Source organism: Melospiza melodia, chromosome 15, assembly GCF_035770615.1.
Source record: "Melospiza melodia melodia isolate bMelMel2 chromosome 15, bMelMel2.pri, whole genome shotgun sequence".
NCBI classification, from domain to species: Eukaryota; Metazoa; Chordata; class Aves; order Passeriformes; family Passerellidae; genus Melospiza; species Melospiza melodia.
The window spans coordinates 11,114,571-11,137,356 of NC_086208.1; the positions used below are offsets into that span (position 1 = coordinate 11,114,571).

General features: G+C 43.6%; 1 protein-coding gene across 4 annotated transcripts in view; it reads right to left on the bottom strand.

Moving 5' to 3' along the window:
• Positions 1 to 3,555: 3,555 nt before the first annotated feature.
• HOMER2 (homer scaffold protein 2) overlaps positions 3,556 to 22,786 on the bottom strand; it is a 53,841-nt gene continuing 34,610 nt past the window's right edge. The window contains exons 3-10 of one of the 4 annotated variants that reach the window (XM_063169792.1): positions 19,114 to 19,245; positions 11,981 to 12,073; positions 10,859 to 10,885; positions 10,576 to 10,715; positions 8,907 to 9,063; positions 6,665 to 6,775; positions 4,590 to 4,670; positions 3,556 to 3,839 (exon numbers count right to left, since the gene is read on the bottom strand). In XM_063169792.1, the coding sequence (XP_063025862.1) occupies positions 3,651 to 3,839; positions 4,590 to 4,670; positions 6,665 to 6,775; positions 8,907 to 9,063; positions 10,576 to 10,715; positions 10,859 to 10,885; positions 11,981 to 12,073; positions 19,114 to 19,245 (930 nt within the window). In that variant the 3' untranslated portion in view covers positions 3,556 to 3,650. Of the gene's footprint in view, positions 3,840 to 4,589; positions 4,671 to 6,664; positions 6,776 to 8,906; positions 9,064 to 10,575; positions 10,761 to 10,858; positions 10,886 to 11,980; positions 12,074 to 19,113; positions 19,246 to 22,786 lie in introns of all 4 variants that reach the window. The other 3 variants (XM_063169790.1, XM_063169793.1, XM_063169791.1) reach the window with 3 other exon arrangements.

The window sequence follows — 22,786 nt, forward strand, 5'->3', positions numbered from 1 at the left end:
CAGCAGCTCTAACACCACCTCAAAGAAGCATCTCACCCAGAGGTCAGCAAGTCACACTCTGTCCTGGTGCCACAGGAGGCCAGCACAGATTTTTCCTGTTGGAACAACCAGGTTGAGATGCCAGGCAGGCAGGATGGAGTGTGGCAGGACCCTGGGGTGCAGCTGACAGAAACCCTGCTGGAAGTGCCAAGCTCATGTCCTTTGTCAAGGAAAGACCATAAGTGAGGTAGGAGAGATCCTGCCATAAAAACCACTCAGAGGGAGAAACCTGTGTCCAGAAAGGGAACTCAGAAAGGGAACTCATGGTCACCAAGGTGAGGCACAGCCCCCTGTAAATTGTAAATGCGCTCAGGCTGGGTGGGAGCAGAGCGCTGACCAAGGCATTGCTGACAGGCACAGGGAGACCAGGACTAGCCCAGCACTGTGTAACAAGTAAAACCAAGCTCTGCAGATCCTCTTTTGGACAGGGATGAGTATTTCTTGGCCCTGGCAGTGTTTAGGGCCATCCCTAAGCAGGTGTCTGCCAGCTGAACTCAGGGTGCCCATAGGACAGGTGAAATTCCAGCTGTGCACAACAGGAGGGTCAGTGCATCCACAGCATGGGGTGTGCATTTTGGTGGGGGAAGGCTGGCTGCCCTGGGGCTCCCATCAGCACACAGGAGGCATTTCAGTGCTGGGAGGAGCCCCAGAGGAGCAGTGGGAGGCTCCCAGTTTGGCACAGGGGTTAGTGCTGGGCCACCAGACAGCGCCAAGGAAAACGCAGTGTGTGACACCATCGGTGCCCTGGCTGGGGACAGGGACAGGGACAGGCCAGAGAGGGCAGCTGCAGCTGGTGCCCAAACACTCCTGAGAGCATGCACTGCCATTCTTTTTTTTTCTCTTGAAGAGGAAAAATCCAAGGAAGGAGATGGAAAGCTTAAGAGAGATGGAGTTTTGGGGAGTTTAAGTGATTATACATAGTAGCTCTCAACTTAGTGCTGTTGGGAAGGAAAAAGAAAGAAAGCAATTAAAACAAGCCCTTGGAGGCTTGAAGGACAGAATTTCCCACAGCATAAAACTGTTTACAGGCATCCCGAAGGACCCAACATCAGAGCAATAGCAGATATGTGATACACACATCTGGGGCAGACAGAAGAGACAGGGCAGGATTTCTTTAAGGACTCTCCACTGCTCCTCTGGTGGGCACTAAGCACCCAGAAATAACTGCCTGTGACACAGCTATGCACTGGCTTAATGTGCCACCATCAAACTCCATCTGTTTAATCGATGCAATCCCATGGAAACACTTCTCTTGCAATTTAAGAGTGGCTTAATACATTCCTAATGAACTGGATCTGAGACAGACCTGACTAAAGTGGAAAACAAAGATCTGGATTAAACCAGATCATGTGATTTTTTCACAGAGTCTTTTGCATCCCTTTACCCAGCATCATGTTAAAAACAATTTATGTTAAAACAAACAGAGAAGCCCTAGGATCACTCAGCAGGAAAAGGAAGAGAGGGCAGGGTCCTTGGTGCAAAAGCAATGAACCACGGGGAGGAGCAGGGCCCTGGCTGCCAGTATTGCTTGCAGCTCTTAATTGTGTTATCCTGTGGCTCCCAGCTGATGCAGAGACCAAAAAGCAGCATGGGAGGAGAGGAGAAGCAGGATGAGCTGCCTGCTAAATTATGGTGTATATCTGACTTTCTATCAAATAAAAAGACTAAAAATGGAGACTGCTTGTGCACAACCACACACTTGCTGACGTCATTTTCAATTTTGAGAAGTCTGATCTAACCCCACATTATGCAACTGTTGAATCTTCCATGCTGGCAAAGTCTAATTTTCACACGCCTACATGCTATGTACCTGATTTTTATTTTTATTTTTAAATATCAACAGCCTAAATCAATTTTTAAAAAAAGAGATGTAAATGGTCATAATGGTTATGAAAGGTCCTAGCTTTACATCCATTGTTTCAAAGGAGTAAAAGTAAAAATACTCAAAGTCCATTCTAAAAAACAGGCAATGAAAATAATGTAACAGTAAGAGATGAAATGAAAATTCAAGGGACAATTGCAGATCCTATGTCCACCTCGGGGATTATACATTCATCTGCAAAAAAGTATTCAATGCATGTTTTATCTACAACCCACCTTTCTTTTAAAGGTCACTTTAATAATCAAGATGTGCCAAAAAAAGGAAAAAGCGTTGAAATTCCAAGGAAAGCAAGGCCAGTTTATATCAGTCCCTGCTGGCAAGCACTAAAACAGTGCTTAGCCAAACTGTTGTCTGAATCAAGCAAATTACAATGTCATGTACACAGAAGTACTTTCCTGAATTAATTAATTAAACACTCTCAATACAGGTTATGGAGAAAGAAGCTGAAGGAAGTCCTTGGGGAAAGAGCAAGGCTTGGGCTGGATTCTCCTCTCTCACCCTTTTTACATCCCTGTCTGTGATGAACTGAACTTCCTTCTCACTGAAGGCCATGGTGAATGACCTTGAATTTCTCAACACACTCTCAGAGCTGCTGAATAATCAGTTCAAGAATAAAAGAGCATTTCTGCCTCTGGGGTTGAGGGTTTTTTTGGTGCAATCTAACTTGGTGACTAATTCCTACCCTACTGCAAGAGAATGCAGAAATTCTAGGAAAGAACTTTAATTTCCCATGGTCATTGCCCTGCCAGTCTCTTGGGCAGAAATTTGTTTCTGAGCAACACCTTCCAGTGACCTGATGATGCTTTTCAGATCCATTTCCCCTTCCTCACTGCTGCAGATCAACAACAATCAAGTTGCACGCAGAGGGCATGAGTCCTGTGCAAACCAGGAACATATCACTTTTCAAAATAAATACCTGGTCCCCAGACTCAGGTGGGCATTTTTCAGAGATGCACATAATGATGGAACTACATGGGTTCAAACCTGGAGGGCAGAGAGAGGTGATGCTGCCAAGCAAGAGAAGCTGTTCCCACTGACTGGTGAGACTTCAAGAGCTGGAACTCATTTCTGCATTGTTGACTTTGTGCTCTATGGGTCCAGGCAAGCACACAAACCCTCCATCAGAGGTTATCTGAAATCCACTGCGGTTTTTTGGCTGAATTGGGCCTGATTGACATGGTCCCTAAAGATCCTGGTATCTGTGAGAAGTGATTCTCCTGACTGCAGCTCATCACAGGCACATTTTACAAACTGCAGGGGCTCCAGCTAATCTCTCTGCTCCACCACGGAATAAAGTCAATTCTGCTAAGAGTGCTGATAGTCCAGACAAGAAAAAGACTTCTTTTCTGTTTCTATGGTTGCAACAGCCCTTAAGAAAGATATAAATTTCCCTGCAACAACTAACTGCATATTCATTTTAAGGTAGATCTAGTTCCAGATTCCTGAGACAGAACCCTCTACCTGTTCCCAACCCCACAAAGCCAGAGCAGCAATATAGAAAGTTTCTAATGTCAACAGAATTCAGTGAGCAGCATGATTGGTTTGGTAAATAAACAAACAAAAATAAAGAAACCCACCAAAAAAAACCCCACAGCAAATTTTCAGCCTCTATGTACAAAACCAATGCAAACAAGTGGAACATTCTAGTTATATTTTGTAAAACACACGTTTGGGATCAACAAAACATCAAACATCCAGACCCTAGATTACAAAAAAGATCTATTGCCATCTAATTGTCAACCCCAAGTTTAGACAGTCCTTGTCGGAAGTCATGTAATTCATCTATCTTCCCGTCTAGTACATCTAAAAAATTCTTTAATTCAGTTTTAAGGTTGGTCTGCCTGTGTTTGTTCTCTTCCACTTCTGTCCTTAGTGTTCTGACTTTCTCTTCAAGATCTTTGTTCTTTTTCTCAGCAGCCTTAAAGACAAAAGAGACAATGAGATGAATCATAGAGAAGAGGGATGAGCAGCATTTCATAAATTAAAGCAACAAATGGCAGCTGGGCTGGGAGAGTTTGCTCCAACTTTTGTAAACTGATTAACACAAGCACCTCTGAGAGCAGCTGACAGGAGTGTGTCAGATTAAAAGCCCATGCAGGAAAGGACACAGATTAACTGGAAAAGATGCTTTGCATCAGACTTTGTCATTTGGGTGATATCTTCAAATTCAGCTGGATTTAAACATGAACTGTGCATACATTTGTGTCATTGCTACAGTGGCAGAATTAGACACTGTGCCATCAATTACATACAGAATTATCTACGGTGGTTTAACCTTGAAAAACAAACTTAGGAAATACTGTCTGAGGAATAAATTTGCTTTATTCAGCACTTTGGGATTTATTGGTATTTTTTTTTTTTTTTAATTCCACTTGGCCTGATGGCTTATTTATTGATTGGATTTTACCGATACAGCCTGGAATTGCAGGAGATGGATGCTCCATGATCCCAGGCAAACCAATGTCTGCAGTGGAGCTATTTCATCACTCCTGTGCTGGGAATGGCACTGTGCATTTTGCATATAATTAGCATTGTTTGTTTTTACAAACTGGACTTCTCTTGCCTTGAAACACTGAAGTTTGAATAGAGAAATGCATACAGCTGCAATGAAAAAAAAATCAAGGAAAGGTACGAACTATTTTGAAACTAATTTCACTGCTAACTGTACCTGTAATTGTTCAGATACAGATTCACATTCTGACATTAGCTCTGGTATAATTTCACCCTGCTTTCGGAGCTCTTCCAGTTCCTTTGAAAACATAAAAGAAAAAATATTAGTGCAAGCTTCAATTTAAAACATAATGAAAATCTGAAAAGATGAAATGGCTTTGCATATTTTATTGTATTCTGCACAGTATTTGGATGGAAAATAATCAAAATAACCTGCCTGCATTCCAAAATTGCTAATTTTCCACAAGAATACATTTTTTCACTAAATTTTTTACTTTGCATTTCTAAAACAGGCAATGTAATCCCATCTCTTGCATGAACTCCATGAATTCTATTAATAAAATGTTAAACTAAACCACATAACTATGCAAAAGGTGTATTAAATACCAGAGAAATCTGAATGGCTGTAATGCTACAAGCAATTTATAGATGGTAGCAAAGAGCAAATTAGACAATTTCAATGACATATGACAGCAGACCAAAAAAAAAAGGACAGTGGCTTTACCAGCTGCACATAGAGAGACATCATTACAGAGCACAGGTGTGATGGGCTTTCCTCCATGGCACAGCTCTGAGAACCACCACCTTCCCCCTCCCCAAAATCTGTATTTAGTTCTGGCCTCGCTGCCCAAAGTGAGCAGACTTGATGGTGGGAGTTAATGGAAACAGCAACAGTAGGAATCCATGTCTCTGTTGGAAATTAGGACAACTTGACTTGAAAAAAAGTGTAAGATCCTCCTCCAGAAAGTGCCCTTGTGGGTGATGACCCCCAGAGAATGCAGAGGGGTGCTCCCCTGCACTACCTGGGCTTGTGCAAAGCATTTGACACTGCTCCCCACAGGAGCCTTGTCCAAAATCAGAGATGTGGATCTGGGGAGGAACCACTTGGTGCACAAGCACCAGGAGGGTTTCAGCAGCTGCTCCTACATGGCAATGCCATCAGCACATGGATTCCAGACCAAAGATTACTTATGGGTAGTTTAGAGCTAATTGAGAACATGCTAATGTAAGCATGAATTTTTAAAACAAGTTAGTGTACTTTCAGTGTAAATGGAAGACAGGCTCGTAAAATTCACAAGTCGATCAATTTTCTGGTTCATTTGCTACAGTAAAAAAATGAACCTTGAGGAGAATTCTAGGAGAGAATAAGGGCTTTTCTGTATGCTACTGCCACAGAAAGCCTGGGAAGACAGCATTACAATTTCCTTTGAAATAAAGAGCTGAAAAACACTGTATTTATGACAGTGTATCAAAATGCATCTCCCTAAACTATTTCCTCCCAGCACCACAAAACCCCTTAACAGCAGAGCTTTTAAGAGCACCAGAGATTGCAGAGATGCTGTAATGGCACATGGCAAACTTTACTGCACGGGCAAACTTCACTTTTCTTCTTCAGCCAGCTCAGAGCATTTGGTCAGTGTGACAATGGAAAGAAAAGAACTTCTCAGTATTTTCCCACTGTTCTGGGGTTCCAAGCCATCATTCCCCTTAGAAAAATTAACACCCTGTAATGTCAAAAATGACAAATTGGGGTACTCTACATGAATCTGAATTTCTCGCTCCTGGCATCAGCCCTGAGATCAGAGTGAGACCATAAACCAGCAAAGCTGCAAACTATAAGCCATCCAGAAAAGAAACAGGATTTGTTACTCAAATGCCAAATTATTTTCTAAATGATGTCTTTTTAATGGCAATCCTGATGCCTACAGGAATTTTTGGCACAGGCAGAGTCATATGAATCTGTTCTCAGCACACATCTGTCTGGCACTGGGCACCAAGTTTCACCACTGGCTCTTCTGCAAGGACAAGTGCTGTATACATAAAAGCATCTTTTTTTCTATCCCCTGCCAAATTACAGTGTGCAGCCACAGGACATAACACATCACGGAACTTGGATGGAGAAACACTCCCAAACAAGGGACTGTGCATGGAAAACCTGGAAACAGGCAACACCCCAAGGCATCAGGCTGCTTCTGGTGGCAGGTCAGCCACTCCATAAATCTACACCCAAGGAGAGAAGCAGGCAGTCCCAATCAAACATGAAAATGCCATTTCTGTGTCCAGGGCACTCACCAGCTCTTTGTCCTGAAGTTCTGTTTCCAGCTCCTGGAGACGTCTACTCAACTGTGCATTTCTTTCCTTCTCTTTGTTTACTTCATTGCACTGCTCCTCCAGTTCTTCAATCTTTAAGAAATGTCAGACATTGGGTGAAATTTTTCAAATTTCTGAAAATCTGGGGCAGGACACAGCTGATGAAATGGACATGGAATCTGTTTCCTAAATCACAGCACTTGATTCACTGCAACCAAATTATCACTTCTTTCCTTCAAAAGAGTCAATTTACACATCCACTAGGAAACCTTGGGTCCGTATTTATTCTCTCTTACAGTCTCTCTTGTAACTCAGGAATGCACAAGTGGAACTGGGGATAAAATCTGCACTTCACTCCTCTGAAGCCAACACAAGGCTACAAGGAATGGTTTTCTTAACACACTAGGATAAGAAATCTCTTGGGGGTTGCTTATTATTCTAGCTGGTGTATGAGGGACGCAACATCAAAACTTTGGGGGGAGAAGCAGTTCAGAGCAACATCTGCAGCTTTGTTCTGTCGCCCAGAGATGTGCTTTGCTCTCTCCACAGCTCCTGCTGCCAGCTCTGGACTCAGCTCCCAGGAGATGCACTTCCCACAGGCCAATGGACCAGCTCATTAAAGTATGTACTTTAATTCTCAGCTCCATGTTGCTCTGGGATTATAACTTCCCTCATTTGAAGGTAGAGCAATATGCAAAAAACTCTGACCCAATTAATAAAGGAGAAGGAACTTCCCAGGGCACTGCAGTGGTGCAATGCGAGCACTGAGCAAGGAACCTACTTGGGGAAAACCTCAGAAAACCTCCCTGCACAGAGAAATTCAGCACATTATACAGACAGACTGCTGCACAGCCTGGTCACCAGCATGGGGACTTTGCAGAGGCAGTAAGAGCAGCGGTGCTTTAATAATCTCCTCTTTTCTCGTACAGCTGCTGGGATGTGGCGTGTGTTGATGAGAACAAGTTTTCCCTTCCACAGTACAGAAAGGGAAATAACTACCCTGCAAATGATTATATTTTCCCATAACATACTGTTCCAGTCCCTCACTTCTCCCCTATCAACAACAGACTGGATATAGGAACCCAAATCATATAACAACTAATATTAATTTGTTAATGTAATAGCAGTTAATACAGATCTGGTTTGATCTCTGCATTATCACTGAGCACCCATAAAACACCAGTGAATAAACAGTGAATACTGGCCTCAGAAAAAAGGGTGCTGTTCCACAAGGACTTTCAGTGCCAACAAACAACCCAAACTCCCTCCAACACCAAAATACTACTTGCAGCCTACTAACACACAAAAAGACATTAAATTCCTTCCCTCTTCCAAAGCAAGTACTGAACAAAAAATATCCTCACCAGACAGATACAATCTGATCTCAACTTCAAATGCCCCAGTGATCCATCTAAACAGCAAGAAAAGGATCCAGCTTTTCCAAAAGCATTTAGGATGAATAGGGTGAAAATATCTCTGCAAAATCAGCACTCATGGAAACCAGGATCTCCCACACCCAGGATCCCCTGAGCCCATAGGGGCTGCTGCAGATAGCACAGTATTATCTGAGATGGCACTAATGACTACTCTAAGACTTCACAGATTTCTGAGTTGTTCTCTGCTGTAGCCATTGCTAACCCTCCATCTTACACAACTGAGAGATGTGCTCAGTAATGAAGGGGAAAGGTTTTTGATGATGCCTGTTGGCAAGTTTCTGCATGAGATGTGCCAGGTGTTAGTGCTGGATGTCCCAGCTCACAAGCCCACTGTGCTGAGGAAACGACTCACATCCTCATTGCCCTGCACACTGCTGGGATTTGCTTCTAATCCTGACTGGTTCCCAGGCTGGGTTCCTGGCTATAACCTCACATTCTGCTCAGCCTGGCAGCCAGGCCACAACTTTGCCTTCTGCTCATCCATATCTGGCAGTATTTGAGTGAGCTTTGACAGGGATATGCAGTAACAGTCCCACTTTTAGAGCCTTGCTGACACCAAGTCTCCCAAATCCTGACTCAGGGACCTTCAGGTGATGCAGCAGCTCCTCTGCTTCCTCCTGCCTGCTGTGTGCAGAGGGCAGCAGTTGCCTGAGCCCCCCATCCATCCCCTTTCACAGACCAGCTCCACCTGCCAGCACAAACAGCCAGAAGCTGCAGAGACCCCAGAGCAGAGCCCTGGTGGCAGCAGCTGGCTGGAGGGGCAGCTCCCCTGTGGGTTTGTTCTCTACCTTGCCCCTCAGCTGGTCGTTCTCCTCCTTGCAGGCTGAGAACTGCTTCTTCCAGTGCTCGATGCTGGCCGCCGACTCCTGCAGGGCCGTGGAGAGCCGCGCGTTGCTCTCCCGCAGCGACTGCAGCTCCGTCTCCCACTTCTTCACGTTGGTTGAACTGAGGAAAACAGGACACCATGAGCTGGTTTCACCTTGTGTCCCTGTGAGCTGCTGTTCTCTACCTGCCTGCAAACTCCCCCAGGTGGTGAGTTCACCATTAATTTGTTGCAATAGGAGGAAGAGCACTCAGATGTGTGGAATTGCCCTTAGCCATGACATTCCTATGGAGAGCAAAAGCCTTCATTTGACTGCCTCTGTCAAAACAAAGGGATCCGCCAGCCCCAGCAGCAGTGCCCGTGTCTGGAACTGAAGCCCTGCTGCCAGAGCAGGCTGCAGGGTCCAGCTGCCCACCAGGGTCCAGCTGCACACAGGGGTCTCACCCTGGCAGGTCCCTGGCACCCCCTGAGCTGTGTGGCTGCAGCACCTGGGGCTGGGCACCTGCAGCACAGCCACTCTGCACATCTGCAGATGGCACAGCAACTCCAAACGGAACATTTCAGGGGCTTGACATGATCTATATTTGAATTTATTTTAATGCTGAGTCTTAACTATAAAAGTGTTACATAATGCTGCAGAATTAAACTACTCATTCCCCAAAGCTTTGAGCTGCAGCACAGAGCACAAGATTAGAGGGTGAACAGGAGGAAGGCTTTGAAACTCCCTGTGTGCTACTTGCTGCCTGCCTGTGGAGGTGTCTTCAGCAAGAGGAATGAGCTCACATTACTGTTTGAAGCAGGTTAAGCTACTGAAATGTCAATAAAGAGAGAAGTAGTACTTCAAAGATAATACATGCAACCTTGAATTGCTCACTGGATAATGCTGCTTACAGTGATGCTTTGTTTTTTAAATACTTTTTTAAGAGTAGCTTGATCTTGTTAGATTTTCCTTCCATTCACAGATACACATTCACATGCAAGAGGCAGACAAGGCAAGATCCCAATAGAGATTTACTCTATTTTAATGTTGTAACTTTGCATATTGCAGCGCCTGTATTTTCACTACAGCTGCAAATTACTCTTCTCAGCATTTCCAAATTATTTATCAAAGCAAATAGCAAAAAATGTGATTTCAAGGGGCTCTGTCCACAATTTAGAAATATCCCCTAAGATTTCCAAGCACTCTGATGAAATTATACTTCTCACTTCAACTTTTTATGGTTGAGTTCATTCCCTTTCATAATTTTAAATATCCATATCTATTTTCATCAAAGTAAGTGCAGCAAACTCAAAGACAGATTGGCTTCACATGTTATCAGCAGCAATTGCTCCCCTATGGCTTTAATGTTATTTCTGTAGTTCTAAAACTTCCTGAAAGAAGACGGCTATAAGAGTTGGCATCAGCAGAATAAAAGAGGGCTTATTTCTTCACAAACTACATCAGGAATAAATGAAATGGGAAATATTTCTCAACTAGATACCAGGAGATACTTGCTAAAATCTGTCCATTTATCCGTTTTGCAGCACCATTTCAAATTAATTACAATCTGAATAATTTCTGTTAATATCATCATCCATCAAATAATTACAGCACACACTTTTCCAACGCAATTTGGGTTCTACAGGAACTTCACCTTTGGGCTAGAGCAAATTTTAATTTATCGTTCTCAGATTTGAGATGTGCCTCGGCAGGGCCGCCGTGCGATGCCTTCTCGTCGTCGGTGCCGTTCACGCTTGAAGCTCGGGTGGAGGAGGGTGTTTCCCGTCCAGACTCCTGCAGCACAACACACAAACCAACACTGGGTGTCTCCTGCACCTCCTGCAAGACCACAACACCAATCTCTTTGTAATCTTGATCCCACACCACTTGGCTGAGACCTCGGCTCTCCTGGCAGAACAGTGGTAACACACACATACCCTTTTCATCTTGGCTGCAAAGCTGGTCTGTTTAAAAAGAATGAAAAAATTACAGTGATACACAAATGGAAGTTTAAAGAGTTCAAAACTTTAAAAAAGTTTTTTTTTTCCTTGATAAGGCTTGTGTTTTTCAAAAGTTGTTTGGTTTTTTTAAGATAATGAAACAATACAACAGACAAAGTACAAACAAACAAACAATAATAGTACTGCTCCTACAAAGACATACTGTTGACACACTGCTTGGTGCTGACCACCAACAGAGAACAAATAAAGAGAACTACAAAGACCATGACAAAATTCTTTACAAAATGAGTGTCCAAAGTCAGCCACTCAGATTGATATTTGTGGGCCCCACAAATGGGGGTGGTTGCAACACTAAAACCATTCAGCAGCTTTTTCTGATCATTCATCTGAATTCCTCTCTGATCAAAATCTGTCTAACTTCCCTCTAGACACTAGCCCAGGCCAGGAACACCTGCTGAGCAGGGCTCACTCTCACCTAAAGCAATGCACATGAAAATACAGCCAGCCCTGCAGAGAGCCTGGGACCACACTCAAATTCTCCAGTTTGTAGGAACCCAGACCTCGCTGGGCACTGGTGGCACCAGGATGCTGCCAGCAGAGGGTTCTGTGCAGATTTACAACACAGGCTTCTTCCAACACCCCTAAAACCCTCCTGTTCCCACAGCACAGCTGCCCAGGGAACACTGGACACAAAGCCAGGCAAAGCAAATGCCACAGCAGTGGGTGGGACAGATGACAAGGAAGGATACTGATGGATCTCATTTACTGTCTGCTGAAGCACTACACTGCCTACTTCCCAGTGACTCAAACTCTGTTAAACAGTACAAATCAAAGGATGTATAGCTTTGCCTGTTATTAAAAAAGTTGTAACAGCTCAAGGACTGCTGAAAAAATTAGATTTAAATGAAAGTAAAGAGCATGGATGGATGAAAAATCTTCCTGTGACAATGCTAACGTCCAGCAGCTGACAATTATCTTCAGCAATCTGCATTTTATATACTTGAAGCTGGCTGCCAGAAGCTGGCACAGTCCATTTGAAAATTTAACTTTAAATTATTTATCCTGTATATGTACAGGTATTAAAGCTAAATTACTAACCTGTGAATGATTGCTTGAGGTTTCAATTTTCTCTTGAGATCTGTCTCTTGCAAGTTTGGCAGCTTCTTTTACTTCTTGGAACTTCTCTGCAAACTACAAAAAGCATGAAAGATATTTATCTACATGATTTATCATCTATTAAGCCATTAAGATTGTTATCTTCATATGGTATAGATGTCCAAAAGTGAACAACTAATTTTATTAATTTAGAATTTTTGGCAAGAGAAAACATTTTAATTCTTTGGAAGGATGGTTCTTCCAAGAGAAGCGTGGGTGTTTGTAAAAGAGGAGCATCTCTATAACTCTGGCCAAGCACAGTAAAAGCCCAAGGAGGAAAAGGAACTGTTGGTGTCTCCTGGTTTGATTTGGTTCTGTTTATTTCCTCCCCCTTGTCTGTTTCCCTTGGTGTTGACAGTGTATTAAAGACAAAAGTATTAGAGACATATGTTTGGATAAAAATAGTATCAATGCCTTCTATTCCTAAGAGCAAGTGAATTCAATTAAAGAATGCAAATAAGTTCATCTGCAGGAGGTAAGCAAGGGATTATCAAAACATGGGAAAAAGGAGAAGAAGGTAGATCTCAATGTATGATGGAGTTGTACAAAACCAGAGCTCTTCTGCTCCAATTTTCTTATTACTTTCAACAATAAAGGTAGAAGACTTCAGATAAAAGCTTGAATGCCTCCTGTAAGAGGGATATATCAAACTGGGAGAGGTGAGGGAAAGGAAAGATAAAGATGGAAGGTAACAATCCCAACATCTGTGAGTTGCTGCAGGATATCTGCTCCAAAGCCAGTCTGGCATTTTTTAAATACAACTATTATCACAGCCAGTCAGGGTTGCAGGGCTTCAGACACTTTAAACACTGTTTAAAATTTTAAGAGGATTTCAAAGATGGAAAAAAAGGTATAATGCATAATTTGTTTTAAAAATTATGATGTATCCACTATAAAAATTGGTAATTTTATCTTTCAGCTAACACTGTTTGGTCTTGCTTGCCTGTATGTTGAGAAATTTGAAATGCTAGAAAGGCAAGACATTTTAGAAGTAAAAATATAAACAGATGTACTTATTGCACAGTTTGTGACAAAAGGATTGCCATTATACCCTTGGATAATATGAAAAGACTGTAAATAAAAGCATGAAAAAACCATCCAAATTTACAGTTGAAGAATAGAAAGAAAAATTATCCACTTAGCAATCTTGCCTTCTAACTTTGGATTTACAGCAGGTATTTAGCATGCTCTCTCAGTAAAATTTGCACTGTAGAGACTGATTAAACAAATCTTCTCCATTTGGTCTAAAAGAAATCTGGATTTACACGTGTAACACACACAAATGGCAATTTCCAACACCCACACACACACACCCCATGGTTACAGCCCAGGTTCCGGCAGGTGAGTGATGCTGTGGGAGCACTCTGCGTTGAGTGGCAGGGCTGGGGTGAGGATGGAGCTGTGGATCAGCTCTCCTGCCCCAGAGCTGGCACTGCACATGCAGGGCTGGGGTGAGGATGGAGCTGTGGATCAGCTCTCCTGCCCCAGAGCTGGCACTGCACATGCAGGGCAGGGCTGGGGGGTGAGGATGGGGCTGTGGATCAGCTCTCCTGCCCCAGAGCTGGCACTGCACATGCAGGGCTGGGGTGAGGATGGAGCTGTGGATCAGCTCTCCTGCCCCAGAGCTGGCACTGCACATGCAGGGCTGGGGTGAGGATGGGGCTGTGGATCAGCTCTCCTGCCCCAGAGCTGGCACTGCACATGCAGGGCAGGGCTGGGGTGAGGATGGGGCTGTGGATCAGCTCTCCTGCCCCAGAGCTGGCACTGCACATGCAGGGCTGGGGTGAGGATGGGGCTGTGGATCAGCTCTCCTGCCCCAGAGCTGGCACTGCACATGCAGGGCTGGGGTGAGGATGGAGCTGTGGATCAGCTCTCCTGCCCCAGAGCTGGCACTGCACATGCAAGGAGCCTGCCCTGGGATGGCAGCACTTCCAGCTGATGGCACTGCAGTCACCACACTCACAAATGCCTTGATTGCCTCTCCAGCACTCCACAGATCGTTAGGAACAACCACATTACATTCGTGCCTTTAGTGATTTAACTCTAACTTTACACAGAGCATCTCTCCTGCTGTGACAGAGCAGCTATAACCAGCTGATTATTTCTAAAATATTATATCAACAGTAAGTTCTACATTTGTGTTTGTTGTGGATAGTGTAAGGCTGTTTTGAGTCTGTCTTTTATAATAAATCTTTCTCTTCTATGATAAATCTCTTCATCTTATGTATGAAAAATTTATGAGGGTTCTTCATGGACGATACGAAATATGAACAGACAAAAAGAATTGGAAGTGATCTATCAAATTTTATTTTTGCAGCTATCTTCCTAAAGCACACAGGAGACTGCTGTGAAAAATTATGTGAGCTGGGAAGAAAAGGACATTTTCCCACATTTCCATAATGAAAAATTGCATATGATTGAGCAATGCTAATCTTCAATACTAACCCAATAAAGACCTCATTGCATAAACCATATCAGTCATGTCTCTAGTTCACAACACTTGTATTAAACACATTTGCATTGAGAAAGTGATTGCTGCTCTGAGAGGGGCAGTGCCAGCCCCAGCTCTGCAGCATCCCCTGCACAGGAGCAGAGCAGGAGGTTCTGCAGCCACCCACAGCTCGAGGCTGTCCAACAGTGTGGCACAGCCACAGGGCCAAAGCACCAGGAGAAATCACATTTCTCTCTAGTAACCAACTGCTTCTGCCCAAACACAAATAATTGACAATCGGTACCACAAAATCATGCCCCATCTCCAAGGTCTAAGTTGACTTTGAGCCATCAAACCATTACATTCTTAATGAATGTCAAATTCCTAATAAAAAGTGTGCTCAGTAAATGAAAACTTGGTAAGTGTGGTCTCAAGGGGCAATGAAAATCTAAATACCCAAAACAAACTACAAGAATTCATCACGTTTCTTCTCCTTAGGTCCATGCTTGCCCTCTGGCAAAGTTCCCAAAATCAGCAAGAAAACCCCACAAAAACGGGAGTAGGAGAGTTGCCAACCGAATCCCACCCCAATAATCCATCATGGATTATAGGATGTGCCTTCCCACGCCCCAGGACTGTGACTAAGCTGCATCATGGAGAAGATTTGCTGCTACCAACACTTGTGCAGCCCTTTGGCCAGGCAGCTGCAGCCACCAGCACTGCTTGATTAGGAGTCTTGGCCAGTGAAATTTAATGGGGACTCAAGGGTGCCACTGTGCATTGCACAAATTATTGAAAGGCTGTTCAAATCCACAGTCAGTTTGCCACCAGGAGAAATATATATATATATATTTTCAAATAGAGCTCCTTAGCATTTTATACATTAAAAAGCATGATTTTGTACGCATAAATTTTAAGCTCCTGGTCTGGCATTATGTTTTATGTCTCCTACTGACAAATTGTGCCAGTATCAGATGAAACAGCTGCTCCCACCCAAAGCAGGCTCATAAATATTTCATCTCCCCCTGGGATTGCAGAAGGCTGGGTGATGTGACAGCCCCGGGGGAGCAGTGCTGTGCCATGACCCTCAGCACACTCCTGCTTTTCCTGTGGCTCTCCTGGGATCAGCACAGAGCAGAGGGGCTCCCAACAAGACTATTTACCCCAGTGATTTGCTGTGCCCCAGCCAGGGCATGCCCAGCTCTGATCCCAGCTGCACCAGGGCTGTGCTGAGACGGGGGCAGCCTCTGCCCTGCAATGCAGTGACTGGCACACAGAATGTGCAGAGAAATAAAGTCCAGGGCTTCCCAGGGGCCAGAGGCAGCGGCTTTATGATGTGCAAAGTCTGGCTTTACTGGGTTTCTCACCCGTGTAAATCTTTGTCCCTGTGCCCTTGGATACCTGCAGCTCCTCACACACAGCACCCTGAAGGAGAGCAGAAATCTTCCTTAACCCCTTGGTGTGCAAAATTCAGCCCTTGGTGAGCAAAATTCAGCTCTGCCTGCAGCACCAGCCCTGCCTGCTCACCCCACACATGCTGTCACTTTCTGTGATTCCTGCCTCAGCCTGGATGAAACAACACTTGAATGATGCCTTGAGACCCCTCTGAGCACAGGGTGGGGAAAGGAGGGTCAGCAGCTCCTGCAGAAGGGGAACAGGACCCTGAGTAGGACACCAGCCCTAAGCCCTGGGAGTCTCCCAATCAATGGGAATGGTAATTAGGTTACTGGGTCACAGAATGCAGTTTTCATTAATGGCTCATGTTTAATTTGAACTGCTTTTCCCTACAGGTATGGATTAATGCTTGAAGTATCTCAAGAGAAGCAAAGCATTAGAATGAGGCAATATCTTTTATTAGGCCAAGCAATATACTTTAAAATGCAGGCATTTTTAGGCATGCTAGCCTCTTCTCCTGCCTCATTATTTTCTGCTGCTTTCGACGGACATTTTTCAGCTTTATTTATTTATATTTATTTTAAGCCAGGGCTATTGATCTCTGGTTTAGGGAGGTTTTAGTGTGCCCTTCCAATTCCTGACTAAGCACTTCAATTATTTCCTGTAAAATAGGCAAGCTTTAATTTATATCTTTTATAAGATTATAATGATATTAATATAAAATGAAACTTGATTTTGCTATTCCCAGTACACTTATATAGCTGTAATCTCACTCTCAACTCTGATCTTTCTTACTAGTGGCTCAATAATTAAACTGAGAAGCACAGACAATAAAGAAGTATCTTTGTCCCATTGCTTTACATGGTGATAATAAAACAGGTTTTCCTATATTTTTCAGCTAGATAACTGTCAGAGTTTGGGGCTTTTTCTTTTTTAAAAAATCATCTCAAGCTATTTTTAGAAGTGTCCTCCTTGAACTCCCTCTCAATATTCTGACCAGAAAAAGACTTTCTGCTGATTTGGAAAGCCTTTCATGCAGGTAGAAGGTTGCATTTTGGGCAGTGGGCTCTTCAGCAGATCATGCAGTGCACAAAAATATACAAAATATCCTGGGAAGAAACACAGCTGGGGTGGTGCCCCTGTGCCCACATGAACAAACCAGGTTATTCACACTGGCTCTAGGCTGGCCACATGAACACTGATGAGCTGATACCAGCAGAGCATTTCTTCTATGTGTTTGATAAGGTCTGCAGAACATGCTAAAATTTCTCTGATCAGGGTGCAAAGTCCTCCAAATGTACCTCCTGCCTTACTAGAGTGAACCCAGTGCCTTATTTCATTATTTACCTCTCTCCTCCTGAGCCAGACGCAGCAGCACCTGCTCCATGTGGCACAAGGTGCAAGTTCAGCCCCAGTCTGGCACTGAGGCACTCGTGTCACGTTACAGAGGTGCAACTGCAGCAATCCAGGGTTAAACACTGCTATCCAGAGGTGCTAATTATCCCATGCAGTGTCCAAAGGTTTGCATTATATCATTATTATATATGTTTATCTGTTACTCAAAAAAAATTATTCCCTAGGTCCATTTTAGTCCTTCTCTACTCCCAAGTGAAGTGTGAAGAAAATGCATGGGTGAAATGAGCAGTCCTGTACACCTGAGTAACCATCATAAAACATATCCATCTCCAGCAACTCATTTTTAAATCAGCTTTGCACATCATGCCTTTATCATCCCTGAATAACAGATTAATGCCATGGTACTTTTATGGGGATCACAAGTCCAAAAATAATTTAACATATGAAAATCAAAATAATTTTTAAGAAACACTTGCAAAAATGCAGTTCTCTAGAAAATGCAAAAACTTATTAAGGCAGCCTTACTAAAATAAATTCCTATAACAACTCCCTTGATAGGGAAGCCCTTCTAGTGCAGTGCTCTGCCTTTGCTGCTTTAGACACCACAAGAAACACCTTCTTCTCCTGATCCTTTTCTTATTAAAGCACAGGAGAGCACAGCAGCCTGAGAGGCTGTGGCATGCCCAAGGACACACTCTGAGGTCACTCATGAAGCCCAGAGCCAAGCAGCCAATGCCTCAGGAGTCAAGTATGTGTGAGATAAGTGGGGCTTTTTACCACATGAACAAACAATCATCTCAGCTGCTTGATAAGCACTTGTCAAGACCACCACTCCAGTGACACAGGAGTATTTTCAGGTGCTGCTTATGCAGAACAAGAGGCTGCTCTAGCCTTTCCAAGCCTGCTAATGCACCCAGCTCCTAGTCCAGGGAAGTGTTTCATTAATACCTAACTCAGGATGAGGTGCTAATGCAGAGGCAGTTTTGTCAGCAAGCCTGACATCAGCTCTCCCTGGCTACTCATCCCCTGCAGCAGCACTCACTGCCACCCACAGGCAGTGGCAATTCCAGGGATGGCAATTCTGGTAATTCCAGGGATGGCAATTCCAGGGATGGCAATTCTGGAATTCCAGGGATGACAATTTTGGTAATTCCAGGGATGGCAATTCCGGAGATGGTAATTCTGGAATTCCAGGGATGGCAATTCTGGTAATTCCAGGGATGGTAATTGTGGTATTCCAGGGACGGTAATTCTGGTAATTCCAGAGGTGGTAATTCTGGCAATTCCAGGGATGGTAATTCCAGGGATGGTAATTCTGGTAATTCCAGAGGTGGTAATTCTGGTAATTCTGGCAATTCCAGGGACGGTAATTCTGGTAATTCCAGTGATGGCAATTCTGGTAATTCCAGGGATGATAATTCTGGTATTATACCAGAAAAAATACCATCCAGGGATGGTAATTCTGGCAATTCCAGGGATGGTAATTCTGGAATTCCAGAGATGGGCGACCTGCAGTGCTGAGCAGGACCTGCAGTAACACACAGGTTGGAGATGTGCCAGGCTGCATTACCAAGATGCAAACAGCCTTTGCAGCCCTGCAGCGAGCCCTGTTACCTCTGGAGATGTGCCAGGCTGCATTTCCCATAAGCAAACACCCCTTTTCACCCTGCAGTGAGCCCTGTTACCTCTGGAGATGTGCCAGGCTGCATTTCCAAGATGCAAACAGCCTTTTCACCCTGCAGTGAGCCCTGTTACCTCTGGAGATGTGCCAGGCTGCATTTCCAAGATGCAAACAGCCTTTTCACCCTGCAGTAGCCCTGTTACCTCTGGAGATGTGCCAGGCTGCATTTCCAAGATGCAAACAGCCTTTTCACCCTGCAGTGAGCCCTGTTACCTTTGTCAGCTGCTGCTCGGAGGGGAAGCCCAGCCCGAACACGGTGTTGGCTCTGCTGTCTGCCCACTGCCCAAACTTCTGTGATGTTTTGGTGAAGGTCATGTTGGGGGTGATGGTGCTGTTTATGATCACCTGGTCACAGAGCAAAAAAAAAAAAAAAAAAAAAAATTAAAACGTGCAAGTCACATCGGAAATGCATATCCTAGCAACGGTATCATGCAAAGCAATTAGCAGTCTAAATTGGGAAATTGCTGTGTTCAGAAGATTTTTTTTTTTTTTCCCAAATAAAACAGTTGTTTTCTTGTCTTCATTCTTGCAGGAGTTCTGGTGCTTTGTCTTGTTTTTCAAAGTCCCATCAGAGCCCTGCAGTTAAACATGGCTGTGGGAACATCACTGAACTCAAAGCAGGGTCAGGAGGCACAGAACTACCCTGGCAGAAATGCAGATGCAAAATCCTTTTATTAGCACTAGGAAACCACACAGCCACTGCCCCAAGAGTTGTCTGCTCGAGGCCTCCAAGCAGTAACACCCGAATTCAGACCTGAAGGGCAGAGAGATATTTCTGCATTTTTCCATCTGTCCTCAGGGCTCCACAAGCAGGATGACATATCAGAAGTTTCACATCAGAGACATATCAGAAGTTTCAAACAAAGCCAGACAATAAAAAGCAAGACAAGGAGAAGCTGAAATCTTAAGAGGCAGTTTAACTTGGGAGGGTGGTGAAGCACATCACCAGCAATGCATATGCAGTATCAAATTTGGGCCCTGGAACAAATATTTACATCTTTACACATGTTAACTAATGTCTGCTTCATCACCAGCAACCCTGAAAGCAACAGTGGTTCTTGTAATTAAAGAAACAGCCAACAAGAGGAAGGCTGGTGGATGAAGCCTCTGAGGAACTTAGTGGAGCAAATATAAAATGTCATCTTGCTGAGAGGAATGAGGTATATGTCAGTTCCTTATCAAAAATCTTTACTTTACTTTCAAGATACACCATTATATTAGTCTGGCGACTTCTTCCCCTGGAAATTAATTCATGTACAATGTTCTTTCTGCTAGCAGAACAAGAGCTTTCTTTAGTAATGCCTACCATCATTTCCAAAATGCAAATTATGCAGTAATTAAGCCCAATCTGTGGGACAGTTTAATTAACATGATCAGGAAGTATCCTGGCAACATCATTTACTGTGTATTCCAAGCAGTTTTTTCCTAGGCTATCATTTACATTTAGCAAAAAGTGTGAATTTTGAAAATAAATTTACCAGACGAAGATCCTTCCTTGCTTCCATCCCCTCCCAGACTTTGGACCACTGTGCTGACACTTTCATTTGCTTTTTTAAAAATTGCTCAACTTATTTCCTTCCTTCTGCATCATCACTTTCAAACAGACCTACGATTTTCTGCCATTCCCCACCACTGGAAATTTCCCCAGAAGGATTAAGACAGAGGAGAGCCAGGTGAGTGGCACCCCTGAAAATGTCCTTTGCAGGGGAAAAAACAGAGCACAGGCAGAGGTAGGAGCAAAGCTGCCCAGGTGTGTTCTCCTCCAGCTAAGTTGTGCCATAGGAACAGCCAACATAAAATCCAAGTGTCATTTCAGTGATGTAAATTAAAAGAAAATCGGAGATTTTATGTAGGGGTTTGACAGTGCAAAAGGGACTGTGGTAATACAAGGATTGCATGGTACAGAGAGGCAAAAGAACAGGAGGAAAAGCTGCCACCAACCCCAAAATTCAGGGTGCTTTCCAGAAGCTTTAAAGAAAGTATGTGTATGTATACATATAGCATATACTTAAAGTATGTGCTATATGTGTATTTCTGCTTAAAAAAATCTTACATCAGACAGGTGAACCCTTGCAAATGTCTAACTTCTTAAGTTACAGAATTTATTTCAAAAAATAAAATCTTCCCAGAAATTTCAAGTCATAGAAAGTATTATTTCAGTCCTGCTGTGCCTATCAACTTAGACATCTGGGGAAAAACATAATAAAGCGACCAGTTTGACTGAAAGGAAAAAGTTTCACTCACTGACAGCTGACCCTGAGTAGAACAAAATTCCTCCATGCCTCCTACAATAATCATTGAGAAAATACAAACATATTAAAGAAACACACTAAAGTTATCTTCTACAACACAGTTCAGTATTATGAGACATGATGAAAGGAAAAATGAAGGCTGCACACTTTAAACCAAGGAACACCTTATTGAGCAATTAAATGCACTACATTAGCTGAGCACCTTAGAAATTAATTTTTTTCTATGGCCAGTGGAGAATCCAAGGAAAGGCTGTGGTGAGCACACACCTGAGAAACGGACAGTTCATCTGTTAAATTTATAATAAGCTGCTGTTAGTGAAACTGCCTGGAAGCTGTCTCTCCCTTTCCCCTCAAATCCTGCTCTGCCAGTCGGGCACTCCAGAAATGCTGCATTCCTACAGAGAAGTGAAAACCTAAGTAGAAGCTTAGGAGATTAAATCAGAGCTCATGTTTCTGTGAGTTCAGAGGAGATGGAGGCTGTGGGTACATGGGGCTTATCCACCTGCTCCTCCTGCCCATCCTCACCCCATCTGTACACTCACTATCCCCGATCTGGCCATCGCTGCAGAGCACTGACACCCCACTGGCAAGGGAACAATCGTATCAATGGGAAAGGTCAAATAAACTGGGAAATTTTTCTTTTTCCTTTCTTTTTTTTTTCTTTTTTTTTTGTGAAAGTATGAGCCAGAATTTTCAAATTTCAAAAGAGGGAGAGAAGTAAAAGGGCACTATTTTGCTGCAGGCAGGATGAGCCACCAGACTCCTTTCCATCCCTACCTGCAATCCAGCATGATAATTCTATAAGAAAAGGCCACTCATCAATTCAAATGAGCCCTTATAGAATACTTTGTGCATTTGGTCCTCATTTGTATAATACACACACAATGAAATTCCAGCTGCACCATAAAATGGAATAAACTTGTGGACTTTCATCCAGGATAATGGATTCAGAAGACAAACTACTCTCTAATCAGATGCAATCAATCCCTGAAGTGGTTAAAGAGTTCTCCCTAAAGACAAAGGCAAAGAGAAGTATAATATAATAAGCACCTTCCAGAATAATAAACCCATTCATCAAACTCACTTGTCTACATGTGGTTAAAATAAAATCTGCCTTTGCACTCACCTACATGCAAATGTATCAGATGGCAAACATTCCTGATACACCTGCATGAGCCAAGCAAAATCTCACACTAATTTCACTTCCTTTGGGAGAAAATCAAACCTGAGATGTAAATTTTTATCTGCAGATGACACAGAAGTACGTTCACAGCACAAAGCAGTGTCACCTCACCCAGAAATGACTCCAGACATTTAGGAAAGCACTGGGTGCATTCATCAGATAAAAGTGAATGCAAATAGGCTGGTGTAGAGCAGAACATTCATGGGCTGAAACACACCCATCCTGCTGCCTTCCCACGGAGAGAAACTGCCAAATAAATCAAGAAAGAGAGGTCACAAGACGACCTGAGAGTGTAGAAGGAGAAAAACGTGCTGGCAGCTCCTGCTGCTCATGATGCACGAGCAGAGCCCACAAATGCAGCTGCTGCTTCCTTTAGGGGACACTTGGAGTGTCTGAAGGGCTCCACTCCTGCACACCCCACACCAGTGCAGTGAGGGGGAAGCCCATGGGG